The sequence below is a fragment of the Sturnus vulgaris genome, chromosome 1 (assembly GCF_052056855.1).
Source record: "Sturnus vulgaris isolate bStuVul1 chromosome 1, bStuVul1.hap1, whole genome shotgun sequence".
Taxonomy (NCBI): Eukaryota; Metazoa; Chordata; class Aves; order Passeriformes; family Sturnidae; genus Sturnus; species Sturnus vulgaris.
Genome location: NC_142243.1, coordinates 55,497,524 through 55,512,834, shown reverse-complemented (window position 1 = coordinate 55,512,834; position 15,311 = coordinate 55,497,524). Strand labels below are relative to the sequence as shown.

Genomic DNA, 15,311 nt, shown 5'->3' with positions numbered 1-15,311 from the left:
AAAGGTGACTCAGAAAGGAGCAGAACTGGGTACGTTACACATGCAAAAGAACCTTGATAATAGGAGGGCAGAGTTTCCTACCCATTCTCTTTGCCAGAGCCAGCTCTCCTCCTAGGCAATCCCTGTCTCCCTGCAGGGTGTTTTCAGGGAGACTGATTTTTCACGGTTTTGCTGGAAGTCTTGGGAACTCCTCTGTAACCCTTACAGAGCTCTTCTGAAGCCTGGAAAACCAGCCACTAGACTCTAACCAAAACTCATTCATTGATGCTTCCACATTATACTAGGGACTTTTTGAGATACTATCATTAGTTTTCTGCAACTGTCTTTTTTTAAAAAAAACCTCATCTGCGCTCAAGGAAAAATTACTTTGTTTTTTATATAGAGATAGACAGATATCAATAAATACTTTTTCTCTCAAATTGTGTTAACAGTGGCATACAGAACTGCAAGGAACAAAAATGAAGAATGGACTGAAATTTAAAAAAGAAGAGACTACTCAGTGCTACCTGTCTGTTTGGTAATGCTCCATGAAGGCCCAGAGAAGATGCTCAACTTAAAATGTGCAATTTCCAAGCTATGCAGAAACACTTATGCTGCAGTTTTACCACAGCTGCAGTTGGGCAACTGTAACTTACAGTGAAGGTTATAAAAATTCAGTGAATAAAAGGTGCTAAAAGTTCAAAATTAGAGAAGAAATCCCTCCTCTCTTACCCATATTAATCTAAAAGGGCTCACCTCAGACATCTTCATTAAGACATTTCCTATTAATCTTACTTCCAGATCATGCTCGAGGCTTCTCTATGTCCACTATGCTTTAAAGACTCAAGTTTTTAAATGCAGTTCCTTCCCTGTTAAACCATGTGGGCAGAGCCCACATCTGTCCAGACAAGGCTTTTAAAAGCAAATTTCATTTCAGAAATGCATGGTTTGCAGCATAGCTCTGCAAACACTTGTTTTCACACCTGTGGAGAGGGTGACCAGTTCCATCTTAGAACTATCACTTCATGTTTCCCTCCCATAACGGAGGGTGAGTTGAAAAATCAAATGATAAATTCTATAATATTGTCCCTGTATTAATGATAGCAGCACAAGAGAACCCTCCAGGAAAGCAATGTACTCTTCCAAGGCTTTCTCAAAATGGTATAAACAATAAAAAAGTAACACTAAGTAAACATTACATCCCTTTCTCCAGACAAATATATTTTATAAATCTGGAAATATAAAAAAGCATCTAATTTGCTATATATTGGCACAAAGATACGTAAAAATTATTTACAAGCAAGTATAGGAATGTAATTTATGCATATTGTTGCCATTAGTGCTCTTTCTTTCCCCAGATTCCAGTTAAAAGCTTTCATTGCTACACCACTTCTCATGTTTCACGTATCCCTCAAGTGCTCATATATTCTGTAGGTAAAATATGATACACTTTGTTACAACAACAAAGAAATCATACAATTTAATGCCAAGTTATTCCACCTTTTTCCATCTTTTAAGAAACAATTAAATGATGGGAGCCCTTTACTCAAAAGCGGGGGAGGAAACTCGCATGTTTCCCAGCACTGCATGTTTAAATTTGCACAGCAGACCATTTTATTCAGGTTTTTTTTCCACTTAACTGTTTTGCCTTCTCTTCATAACACAAGGAAAATAATTTTTCAGCAATGCAAAAGAACAGTAAAACATTTGCAAGCCATTATTTATACCAGACTGCTGCAATGTACAGAAATAAGTTATTCTTTTTACATGTCACTTGCAGATGCAATCATTTCTCTCACAAATTCATTTGTGCAAGGCCCTAAAATGAGTATTTTTTTCTTAAACTGTTTTCCTTTAGAAAATGAAGAAATGCTTAACTTTTAATATAATGAAACAAACCAACCTTTGTTACTTTTAAATCTGTGAGACCTCAAAAGGAGACCACACCTGGTACTTAAAATTAGAATTGTATATTGTCTTCAACTATTTAAAAAACACGATAGTACAGTAAAGACAACTACAGTCAAAATCTACCACCTCTATTGTGAGGTTTTTTTGGGGGAGGCTTGTTATAAAGAAACCACCCAGGACAAGAATTAAACTCTTTGTATTGCTGTCGTACGAATTTTCAAAATATCAGTAGTGACATTCTAAAAAAAAAAAAAAAAAAAAAAAAATCACCAAAAACTATAGAATTTCCTAAACACCTAAAGTCTGTATTTCTTTGATGATTTCCTTAAGAGAAATCATTCTAAAATGGCATCACTGAGCATATTTTCTGGCTTTGAGATTTATTATCTGCCTCATCCCCAATGGGCTCAACTCTCATTTTCAATAATGTGAAAGTACACAGGCAACAGTTCAGCCTGAAATGTACATTTGCTTCACAGTCAAGCTATTCGGGAAATTCTCCCTACCTGATATTTTTCCTTCTTCTAAATTCTTTGTTAGTCCAGACATTTAGGCATAATTCCTTGCTGTCAGCAAATGAAGTCGGTACAAGTTTTTCAAGTTATGTCATCACCTGCACATAAAGGGATTGCCAGGTCGTCAAGGGGACTTGACACGTTAAAAATCTAATGATAACTTTTCCTATATTTAACTCAAATGTTCTAGAACAAAGATTGGAAACTCCACAAAATAAGGCTAATCTTAACAAAAACAGAATCTGAGAGGGGGAAATACAAAAGCAAAAACAGACCTAATAGAATTCCTGTATTTTTTTAATTCTCTATGCCTTCTCAAGAGATTTACACCTTTCAAAATACAAATCTGATCACTGTAGTCCACCACATTACCAAAGTAATTCATCAAAAATGTCATCTGCAGAAGCGAGGACATCATCCCACAGCACTTGGCAAGTGCATGAAACAGAACATAGAGGCAACTGCAGAAATGTAATAAAAGTTAAATTGTTAAATTGTTGCAGAGACACTGAAAATTGCTATTTCAGCCTTCCAATAACCAAAGCAGTTTATTGGTTTGTTTTTCTTTTTTGATGAATTACTTATTCCCAGCAATGAGCCTGGCAAATTTTGACCAACAGTCTAGATTTCACAGAAAACAAAAAGGCCAAACAACCGACTCTCTTGGCTTTTAACAAAAAAAAAATCTGTGCTCTAGACAGACACGCAGACAGACGGACACACAGAAAGAAAACATTCTCTTTCCTTGGTGTAACTACAGACAAAAGCAAAAGGAAGCAATGCATCCAAAGCAGTGAGCAGTCATTGTTGCAGTGGAATTTGGCTGTTTTCACGGAATGGCAACTGAAGCATCAGTTCACTACATTCAGTGTCCAGTGCTGAGCCCACACAGCGAACATCAAGAGATCTACTTGCAGTGACTACATATCAAATACATTATTATTGGTGACAATAAATGTGCTGCACAGGCTGTCACAAAGAGCACGGTCATAACTGGTAATTTCACGCTCCATCTGATACAAAGGTACATCTTGAATGCCTCCACAGTGAAAGTGCTATGCACCCCTCTTTCTGTCATGGCCCTGAAATCCTGAAGGGATGATGTAAAGTTTGGGCACTTTTAAGTATGAGGAACAGATTAAACAAAGCCTTGGACATACAGCACTTTGGAAAGAACACCGACTTTCTTAAGGGACATATCAAAAATCACTAGCAACAAGAACTTAGGCAATCTTTTAGTATAAACACTTTGTCTTCCATCTCAAGATTATGAACAAAGAGAAAAGAGACGTACTCTTGGCTTAAAGGATGCTGCTGGTGTAAGAACTGAGGTCTTTCAAGCAGTGGCATGGCTCTGGACATTCTCACTGGCTGAACCTGGCACCCAAGAACATGACAAAAAGTCCAAGACTGAACCCATTCTTCACAGCACATAAATAAAAGCCTCTCAGAACCCGTGCCTCAAAACTATGGTCTGGTAAAGTAGCAGGTACCCAACGTAGTCAGTGAAACTTTTCAGTTCTACTTCGATCAGTCTGCAAAAATGACTATGAAAGGCAAAAATATACATAGACTAATAAAATAGAGTAGTGAAATATATGTGTGTTTTAGAGGAGCCACCATCTCCACTAAATTATTGAGAAAAATGCCTAAAATCACTGCAGCAGAAGTATCTGAAGTTTTCAGAGATGCCACTAGAATAAGCCTGCTCTCACTATGTCCAGACAATTTTTTTCTTGACTTAAGAATCAAAACTGGCACCAAATCTCTCTGCTAGACTATTGAGAGCGTCAAGAACTCCTAAAACTCCTGCCAGACAAATGGCTTGCCAAGAATCAGCATACAGCTTCACTTCCTTCTCCTACAGACTAAGGCTGCACACAGCACTACTTGGAATGAGTGTCCAGGCACACCACAAGACCTACAGCTTCATAGAACACACTGTGTTGAAGTTGGCTGGTCAAAGCAGTAGCCTACTGAAGAAACTTACTGTTCTTAAACTTTATGCAGAAGTAACACTTCCCTTTTATTTTTTATTTTGTATTTTTTAGCAAGGCCTATCAACAGAATATAAGGAGAAAGTAGAACTAACAGAACCAACTCCAAAATGCTCAAGTACTAAAGGAACTAGGAACATTAAGAGGGTCCCCCCTCCCCACCATCTGACAACAAGTCCAATTCCTCCTCAAACTGAAAGGCAACCAAAGGATATGGAAAAGCAGCAGCTTTCAGTGCAAAGCCTTCAGTGTGGAGTACAAATATAGGCAGATTGCATATGTGCTGGATGAGGAGCTGCTGACAAAGCACAAGGATTCCCAAATGAACATGCATGCGCACTCACAGTGGAACATACAAATGAACAGCTAAGTCAAAAGTGAAAATTAATTTGCTATAGAGGGCATCACAGTATGCTGCTACAAGTTGAAACCACTTCATATTTGACTGTTAGTTTCTCCTTTACATTTAACTCTCTGTCCAGAATAATTGTCTCAAGTAGCACATCAGAATCTCTTCACACTTTGCAAGTGAAAGCCAACATCACTGCTAAGCTCTTGTCAGCTTGTTGGCCCAAAACAATGGGGCAACATGAAAGCAGTTCAGGGGAAAGGACATCACAATTTCTAAAACTCATCTCTCTGAAACAATTCTTCGAACAACCAAGTAAAACTAATGTGTCTAGAAAGTAACATGGCAGAATAAGAGAGAGTTCATGAGTTCATTCTCCCTACTGGAAAATGAAGCAAGTCCGATGAATAACCAGGATTTTTAATGGAAAAATACATCCCATTCTCCAGGCACAGACCGAGAAAGTGTAACACAGAAAAAATAGTAGAAAATAATGCAGTTTTCTTGCAGACTATATAAAAAGAGAAGTGACGTTACAGATCGGCCCAAGTCAGGAATTCTATACAAAGTCCTAAATGCAAAAAAGGTAACAAGCTACCCACACAGGTGCATTCTTTTTTCTGTGGTACAGTTCTCACTGCAAAATAATGTCAACATGTATAGCTGTTTCCATAAACTTTAGAGATATTCCTGCTTTTATTTTTTCTTTTTTTTCCTTCCTTTTGCATTGGGTCTTATGGTACTTTTAAGTCACGTGACTTACAAAAAAAAAAAATATATATATACACAAGCACACTTTAATTGCACTTACGATGTAAGAAGCAATCATATTTAAAACAGCGTCTACAGAAGAGTGTGTGAAAAGAGTGCAGGCTTTGCTCCCTCTGAACAGATTTAGCATTTGGTCCATCTATGTTTGGTGTGCACTCAGGAGGAAGAGCTCCAGGAAGCTGCTGCTCAGTGAGTTCTTTGTATCTTTAAAGAAAAATAACAGAAGTTATTTATTAAGTATAATTTTTTTTATAAAAGCATTTCTATTCCAGTACCACTCTCCATTTTCAATGACAACTTTAAAAAAAACCCTAAGAAATATGTGCCAGCTAAAAAGGCCAATCTGTTAGAGACAGGACAAATTATTAATTCCATACTCATTAATACAAATTGACTAGGAAATAAGACACTTGTTTTCAAGACCATCACGACCTCACTACTCATATTTAATAAACACTTCTGTATTGTTTGTCTTGGGGGAAAGAGCCAAATCCCTTTCAGTGTCACTTGCAGAAGTTACACAAATGTAACTAGCTGGAAGGGGGACCATTTCTAATGAGCAAATATTTAATAAAGCATGTATTTCATAGAGGAATCTTTGTTTCATAAAGCAACACAGCAATATAACCTAAGAAATACGTTCTTACTTCTCTTTCAATTCTTCTGCTGTACCCTTGTCTGGAAACATTGAGGAAATGGCTTCAAATATCTTGTCAGAAGGAAATCTCCGAGGTGGGTGGGTTTCTTTCTCTGCCAAGGAAGCAAAAAATTTGGAAAAAAAAAAAAATGTCTTTCTGCTCCTTTGCTACCTCAACATGTTCAGAGAAAGAGGGAGTTCACCAAAATTCTAATGTAAAAAAGATTTTAATTTCTAAATTGCTTCCAATTTTAACCATATTAAGTGATCTTTCATGATAAGAAAAATCTACTAGTAAAATTCAGAGAAACCATTATATCACCAGCAGATGGAGATGGAAATTCAGAACTCTGCCTGCTTTAGAATAAGGACATCATTTTCTGAGGAGTACCAAAGCATTTATTAGACAGATACCTGACTGATTTTTGGTGCATTTGACTGCCTCAGTATGCCAATGAAGAAAAATTGGCAAAAGTGCCTTTCATAGTGTTCTCAGTACAAATCTTAAAGTAAATGACAAAGGAAATTAAGAAAATTGTGCTACTTTAGACCTGAAAACTATCACATAGGAAGATGGGTTTGAACAAATTTATTGAGTGGCTAAACAAAATGTTTTGGGTTTAATTTTTAGAGTCTGCAGATAGACATACCCATCCTGTTACCTTCCCGATCTTTTTGCTTGTCATCTCTTTCATCTGGATTGTCATCTCCATCATCATCATCTTCATCATCACTATATTGACCAAGGGCATTGACCAACTCAACAAATATTTCATCATTGATAAATCCACATTCTGAAATCCAGCAAAATTAGGAGTGAACAAAAAAGCATATGCTATATATGAGGTATTTTTAATCCTCCCTACACTTTAATTGAATTACAGCAAATGCTGTAATTTATGAAAGGCAATTCTGTAGTTTTTCCCTCTTAAATCGCAGGGTATGAACCAAGACAAGTTAAAAATGATCATTATTCATTTCTTAGACTGACAACTGGGAAGGGAAGAAGAAAAATTCAACAATTTTTTCCAACTCCCTGTGCTACATACGTATATAAATCTCTCTTCTTGTAAGATAAAAAGTACTATAACAACTACATTGTTTTAGAGATTTTATGTCAGAATCCCAGTTCCAACATGGTTGGGTTAAGCCAGTCTGGAAATGCATGCTAACAGTCTATAAACTAATCTACAAATTTCCAAACAGATTTTTGGTTGGCAGCTCCTTAGCATCCACTTCACAGAATAGACCTCACTGGCCGGGTGATAAAAAAAAAAAATACAGTTATATACAAAAAAAAAAAAAAAAAATCAAGAGAATACTGAAAGATACAATGCTGCATATACCTACTTATTAGATTCTATTCTGCTATGGCATTCAGATGGCAGAATAGATTAAACAATAAGGCATTTCTGCATAAAGGAAAAATCATAGTTAGTGCTGACAGAGACTATTTTTCAAAAAAAAAAAAAAAAAACATGAACTGTGTGGAACTGTAGTGCTTATTTCCTTCCTTTTGAACCTGGACTGGGTTTGGATGTCAAAAAAACTTGACAGAAAATAATAGTTTTATTACTATGCAGACAATGAAAATACCACTCACATGTTTCAAACAGACTCCTAATATACACACACAGGTTAGTACAAATTATCTCCCAAAAGTGCAATTATAGAGCTAGTTTAGAATTCTGACTCTTACATGGGGATACCTCTGGATTACAGATTCCCACCGTGTTTATATTTAATTAGTCACACAATACTAGTTGTTGGGAGACTTTAAAAGTCTTTCTACTTCTAATATATTTTATATATTATGGAGAACCCATAATAATAGTAATTGCCATCATAAATTTGCATCTCTAGATGCTCAAACAGGATTAATTTTAAAGCTAAACTCCTTCAATACTAAATGAAATCAATAATAGAAGACATTCAGTAGTAATGTCATCATTTTGACATAACCAGTTTTCTGACAGGGAAATCAACAATCAGTTAATGGGTAAAAATATCCAAAGGTCAAAGCCCATGAAACATTCCATGTTTCTTATGAAATACAAAGGCACCACCTATATTGAGGATATTAAGAAGTCTAGTGTAGGCTGAGTGGCATTTATTATTGAATCACAGGCTTAGCCTTCATGAATGGTACATGGTAAACTCAAAAAACGTGGTTCTCTTTCTCAGACACTTCAGCATTAACAGGAATATGATTAATTTTAAGAAGCTATTCACTGAGTGAAGGGGTGGAGCATGTAGGTAATATTTCTGTGAAGAAGGAATCACAGTAGTCAAAAGACACCTCTGCAACTGTGAAGTTGAAGCTTGCATAATCCAGTTCTGAGGTTGGAGGGAGGGAACATAGAGCGAGTGAAAGGTCGCCACTTCACAGAGACTTTAGCAAAGTGAGAGATCAATTACACTGCAAGTAGTCCAGCTCCCACACAAGAGAACAGGTAAACTACACCTTAGAATAAATATATATAATACTTCCGTACCAAGAGAAGGATACAACTTTGCTCTATAAGCCGATTTACAGAGAGGGTTTTTAAATAGCTAGCAAGTTCTTAAAAGAAAGGGAGGAAAAAAAACCCCACAAACCTACAAGAGGTTATTCTGTTGAATCACATTTGCAAATGATGTCATTATCAGAGCTCTGCATAATCCTCCTGCCACTTTCTGCCAGGCAGGACATACACACGTTACAATATCATATTCCAAAGCTCTGAGCACAAAATTAAATACCTCGAATCACTGCATGGTACAAGAAAAAAGTTAATATGCCTAATTTCTACACACTACTACTTAAAACTTTGCAGCCTAATGAAAATGCAGAACAACACATTTAAATAAGAAAGCCTGTTATACAATATAGAGGTTGTAGAGATACTACTGTAACAATCATACATCAGGCCTTAAGCAACACTACAGCAATAATTTATATAGGAAGAAATTATTAGTATACCTGAGTGTTTGGGCTCACCTCTGTCTCCATGCACTTTCCCATCATAGTTCTTGATCAGTTCTTCAATAAAGGTACCATCCTGGTCAAGCACTTCATCTCCCATATATGGAATGTTATGTAAAACAGTTTCATCCTCTACCTAGGAACAACAGTGATACTCAAACAACTTTAAATTGTGTTGTCAAGTGACCATTTCTGCATTGTTTTTCACTTTCTACAGGATGCTGTAAGAGTAAATTAGTTAGCTTCACTGCTTTATCACATTTACCATTAACGAGAAAAACAAAACAAAACCCTCAACAAGTTTTTGCATTCTTGGTGACTAGCTCAAAATACTAACACTAGCTCCTAATCTTAAGGTTAGCAGAGTGTTTCTACAAAGTCTCTAATACGGAAACTCATTAAGTTACCTGGCATTGAGAAGCCTGCATTTGGTAATTCATTCATCCCCCCTGGGTTCTCTCTCACAGTAATGTAGGAAACCACAATGGGAACCATTCTTTCATTGTTTGGCCAGAGATAAGAAAATATGTTACAAAAAGACTCTAAATTAAGGTTGTCTAAAGAGCAAACAGAGAAACATGCCTGACAATTTAATCTGAACTCCACTGTCCCTTTTTTTTGACTGAAGATAGACTAAATGCATTAATACTCCCATGTTTTATCAATAGAATTTATGGACCTTGATACTCAGCTGCATCTTCCAATACTACAAAATAACCTTCTATTGTTAAGAAAATAAACTTTACTGCTGATCATGATTCTGTAGCAATCCAAAATATCCAAACACTGTCAAATTGAAAGCAAGGAGAAAAATGTGTGGAAAAACTCTGTATGTATACTGATAAAAAAATTGTTGTTTATACCACTTCATAAGAATTATTATCAAAATAACTAGTCAGCAAAAGTGGTCTTATACAAAATGATGTGACTTCTGCATACAGTGAAGCTAATCTGAAAAAAAGGGCATGCTCAGATATGAGAATGATCATTACGTGGGGAGAGTATTTCAGGATTTAGTTCCCTTTATTCCACAAGAATTACTGCTCTGTTACAGATATGTTGGTTGATTGCCTTACTTTAAAGCATTCATATCCCTCAGAAAACATTTCTCACTACACTAACTAGATACTTTCAAATAAAACTACATTTGTTAACAGCCACAAAAAACAGTAGATTACTTGAATTAAATAAACTTTACAGCAAGATTTCGGAGATACTTAGGTACATTGAGGACAGAGATTCAAAGTTGCCTTTTTATTTATTTTATCTGGAGGAGCTTATTTCTGATTATTACTACCGTATTACCAATACCTTAAGTACGGAAGGTAATCGGCAATCGGTTTTTGCTGGCATACTTCTAAAATTAACACCTCCCTTTTGTCCATACCTTTCTACTCCGTACATGTGTTTAAACTTACCATAAAATTCTGTTGAAGGGGAGACCAAGAATACATTATAGGCACAGAAGCAACAGCATTGAGAGTCTTCAGTGGGATGACTTGTTTTGGAAAATCAATGTCACTGGTAACAGAGCACTGAAATAAGAAGTTGAAATTACACGTACATAGCAACATCAGGGAAAAAACCAAACAAAAACAAATCACAAAACACTCTACAATGTACAAAATTCACAGTTTCTCAAAATTAGCTATATCAACCTTTGAAAAATGCATCAGTTTAAGGTATAACAGGAAAAATAGTTTTAGCAAGAGAAAAGGACCTCTAGAATTATTTCTATGTCAATACCTTTGCTAATAGATGATGATGGGGTTTTTCCACTTACTATTAAGTGGCTGTGATAGTATTTTACTCAGACTATTCAACCTACAATACGAATTAGGTTTGGTATCTCAAAACAGATTTGAGTGCTGCTACACTGATGTTAGAGTATTTACACAGATTATCGGAGAGGCAAGTGAATTCCCCTGGCTTCAGATCAATACACTGCAGAAATCATGCACTATTTATGTTATAAAAATAAATAAAATTTTACTTTGACACCAGCAACACATTATATAAATAACAACTCCATATGCCTTTTTAATTCCTGCCTTGTTTCCCAATTATTGTCTGTTTATCCTATCCTCAAGCCTTTTATTATGCTCATTGCTTGCAAAGGAAAAATGAAAATTAATTCTCAATATGTAACTCTGGATATATCAATGAATCTTTCAGCTGCAGGACTTCTGTTTTGGATATTCAGAGATTTATGTAGCCTCCAAAGGATAAACAACCCATAGAAATACAGACAACTAGGTTACTTTTACACCTAGTCATCGATGGTTAACAAACATAGATCAACTTTTCTCAAATACTTGGACTGCAGTATGAAGAACTCTGGGAAAAAGGTTACAAGCAAAAGCAGACAGGAATACACAAAGCTAGGGGAAGTACAACAGAGAAGATTTGGAAGTAGGCAAAACAAAGTTTAAAACAGCTATCATAGCTACCTGAAAGGAAAAAAGGAAGTAGAGACAAAAGATCTTTCTCCTTTCCAGAAGGGAAAGATGAACAGAACTCCACATTTCTAAAGAAATACACAAAGTAATGTAACAAACAATATACAGAGACAGTACCCTGGCAGAATGATACAAACCAGATTTATTTATTTTCTTTTTAATCTGCAGTAAGTGAAATTAGATTTCTAATGTGCATATTAATATTCTAGACACCGTTCTATACTACCATTTCATTCTCATTTCAGGTTATTGTTTAATTTTCTAGCTAACAGCCACCTAGCGTATTTTTCATTTATTTTTAAAGCAAAATACAAAAGTATAAGAATTAATTACTTTTCTCTTTGGAACTAGAAGTCTCAGGCTGACAAATGGGCTATGTCAAAGTGATTCAGTATTTGGTACTAAGCCTCAGTGATGCTACTCTGTTGTTCTGGTATGGAACTCAGGTTAATGTCTGATAGGCCTGTACAGGGCATGTTATGGTCTCCACTTGATGCTGACTGTCACCAGCAATGCCCTGCACTTTTCAACAAACACAGGAAGGCTCTCACACAACCTTTCTAGTCCTAGCCAATGTCTTATGCAACTCTGAAGAAATTCAGCATATTGAGAAAAGATTTTAAAGTAATCTTTTAAAGTCTCCACCATTTATTCATCGCACTTCTCTCGCTGTAAATTATAGCAACCTTAAATCAAGCATTAGAGTTCTGATTCATGAAACAGACTGGATTGAATGCAATAATTAGTGTGCTCTATCAATACAGGCAGGAAATTAACATAAAGAATAGTGAACACTACACTAGAAAGAAAAGAAAAAAGAAAGAGGAACAATATTCTACTGACAAAAAAAAGGGAAAATTGGATGTGTACCTGTGTCGATTATTATCAGTTCTGATCCCACACGATATCATAGAGCTGTACATAAGTAATTGCATATTCAAGAATACTTAAAAGAGAACACTTGAAGGTCTTCATCTCCTTACATTTGAACATGCATGCACACAAATGCACCCCTAAAATTTTAGGAATAGAAACTCTGCAACTTTCTTTGCAGATAAAGTACTTTGGTTTGCTTTTTTTAATCTATTCACAGTAAAGTCTTTTCATTACCATTCTACTGAAAAGAATTTGCTTTTCAGATTATTACAGATATAACATCTTCAAACTTGTTAAGTTTGAAGAAGTGCCTAAAGAGCAACTTAGAAATATGGTAAATTAAGATGGGATGAATATAGAAGGTTGGAATGGGCTTAAATCACTGTTGAAGCTACCATGACACAGGACACAATCCTGAGTAACACACTCTAGGATGACCCTGCTTAAGCAGGAAAGCTGCACTAGATGACATCCAGTGGCCCCTACCAACGTTAACGTGGAAGCCAGCTTAGGTGTTCAAATTATGCCACAACTATGGAAGTATTTTCCGCAAATTTAGCATCCAGTCTGCTTGTGCAACACAAGCAGATTCATTAAACACAAGGATTCATTAAACTAACTCCAACAGAAGCAAGAGTAAACTCCCAGTACCACAGAGACAGAACCATTTGATTAAAGGATGCTGAGGTATGATCCAATCATTATCAGAAATAAAGAAGTTTCACTTTTGTGCGTCATTAAAAGCCACATAGCCTGCTACATACTCATTGCTTTGCAGAAGTCATATGATCAAAGTATACAATAAATAAATTCTTCAAGACACTCATACAAACACATTGAGCTTCCAAGTCATATCATGCTGGAAAAAAATAAACAGCCAACTATCCAGTAATAAAAAGAAAACATGCTAACAACCTTGTAAGTGGAATTACCACAACACATGTTAACCAACCTCCCTGGTCCCGCGCAATGAGCTCACAGAAGTCATGATGTGAACAGGCTGTATCCTACGTTGTTTCCATTCTTGATTTAAGATTTCAGTTCTTTCCAGTATCTTCTGACGATTAGAATTAAACATACTCTAAAAATTAACCACAACATTATAAATAAAGACTCTACATTCATCTCTTAGCATCTTATGGCATTCTAACATTTAACCAGACACATTGTAACAAAAAAAGAGTGCTAAAAACTCAAAACATATCAATTTAGTTTACACATCATTGAGGTTCAATACAGTTCATCATCCCTTTCTTCAGTTCCTACCATGTTCTTACATTTAGAGTCACACATTTAGAATGGTACTAAATTCTAAATGGAATTTGGAAGAGTATGCCGGTAAAGAAGTTGCCATATTAGCTCTCCACAACTTCTTTTGCTACTTAACATTCTTGACCCAATCACATATAAATGTATACCTCTTTATAAGAGCATAGAGTTAAGACAAGTTCTCAGTAGGCTGACAAAGTATTCAATGAAATCGTTGTAGCAAATGTTAACTGTAGGACACATACTTCAGAAAATATGCAATACTTGTAAAATTTTATAAGCAACAGAACCAAAAGATAAAGTACCTTTACTTCATCAGCACGTCGGAACCTCTTGAGCTGCCTCAGTCTCATATATTCTGATTTTACACGTTTCCTCCAACAAATTGGTCCCTTCTCAGATTTTTTCCCGGTTTGACCCATGATTATCCTACAACAGACAATGTCATGTTCATATTACCAAATCTGACACCACTGCTTACAGAAGAAGTTAGATGGGAAAGCAACATTCCTTTAATATCTTTCCTATCCAATTCCCTTAATTCCTTTCAATCACACACTTGTAATACCATCCCAATCTGACAGCAAAAAAGGAAAACACATTAAATGATAGGCACCAGGAAACAGTAATTTTAATAGAAAATTGGTGGACCCTTCACATTTGCACTTCTAATGCCTCTATACAAAAAGATATCTGATGGATTTAAAGGAGTGAAGAGGAAAAAATCAAGATTCCCACTGCAAAAATACACACTGGAATCCTTGCAAATAGCCTTACAAATTAACTGCTGGAGAACTATGTTCATGGCAGACAAACCTTGTCCTCCTTGCAGGAAAGGTCCTCTTCACTAAGACACCAATTCCTACAACAGACTTCTGGAGTTGACCTCAAGTCAAAGAGGTGCCCCAAGGAGTACTCAGTCCTCCCACTCAGCCACTCAAGCGTGAAAAAATTGTAGAAATTCAGACAACGAGTTTTGAAACAGCCAGAATAAGAGACTTTGCTCTTTTCTTAAGTATTCTATAAGACCACAAACTGCCCACTGATTCCACTTTACTGATCACCTTCCTAGTGTCACATCATTCATTTTAACGTTACAGGACTGTTGGCAATGAAGTGGTATTTTTATGTTATAATCCAAATGCCTTGCTAGAATATGTCAATCTGCTCTGTATTTTTCAAAATCAAGGACCGTATGCTACAGCTATGCTGACAATGACTATTTTGACAGCATCCTGAAACTAAACCACTACATCAAAGACTGGCTTCTTCTCAAGAGCTGCATTGTAAAATCTCCAGTATTTCACTGAATAGCTCAAAGTATCATTCACATGGACTGAAAGGCTAAAACATCCAGTTGCCCAGGGTTAATACATTGTCAAACAAGCATAATCAGTTTGAGCAGAAACAGCCTTCTTATTATCAAGGCAAGTCAACATGAACAGAGTTGTCATCTTTGGGCTTGAATCCAGTGCCCAGTGCTACCTTCACTGTCCCACACAACAGCTACCCTAACAGTCATAAGTATAGCTTTATCCAAGTTACTGTAAGCTTACTGCTCTATTTTCAGCAGTTCTGTAAAG

The 15,311-nt window shown here is 36.1% G+C and overlaps 1 protein-coding gene across 5 annotated transcripts in view; it reads right to left on the bottom strand.

The window, feature by feature from the left end:
- EZH2 (enhancer of zeste 2 polycomb repressive complex 2 subunit) overlaps nucleotides 1–14,536 on the bottom strand; it is a 28,855-nt gene extending 14,319 nt beyond the window's left edge. Inside the window, exons 1-7 of one of the 5 annotated variants that reach the window (XM_014888658.2) lie at nucleotides 14,034–14,536; nucleotides 13,412–13,540; nucleotides 10,543–10,659; nucleotides 9,140–9,260; nucleotides 6,822–6,953; nucleotides 6,170–6,272; nucleotides 5,563–5,726 (exon numbers count right to left, since the gene is read on the bottom strand). In XM_014888658.2, coding sequence (XP_014744144.2) covers nucleotides 5,563–5,726; nucleotides 6,170–6,272; nucleotides 6,822–6,953; nucleotides 9,140–9,260; nucleotides 10,543–10,659; nucleotides 13,412–13,540; nucleotides 14,034–14,150 — 883 coding nt within the window. In that variant the 5' untranslated portion in view covers nucleotides 14,151–14,536. Of the gene's footprint in view, nucleotides 1–5,562; nucleotides 5,727–6,169; nucleotides 6,273–6,809; nucleotides 6,954–9,139; nucleotides 9,261–10,542; nucleotides 10,660–11,574; nucleotides 13,390–13,411; nucleotides 13,541–14,033 lie in introns of those variants that run through there. The other 4 variants (XM_088167374.1, XM_088167364.1, XM_088167385.1 and 1 more) reach the window with 4 other exon arrangements.
- Nucleotides 14,537–15,311: the final 775 nt, after the last annotated feature.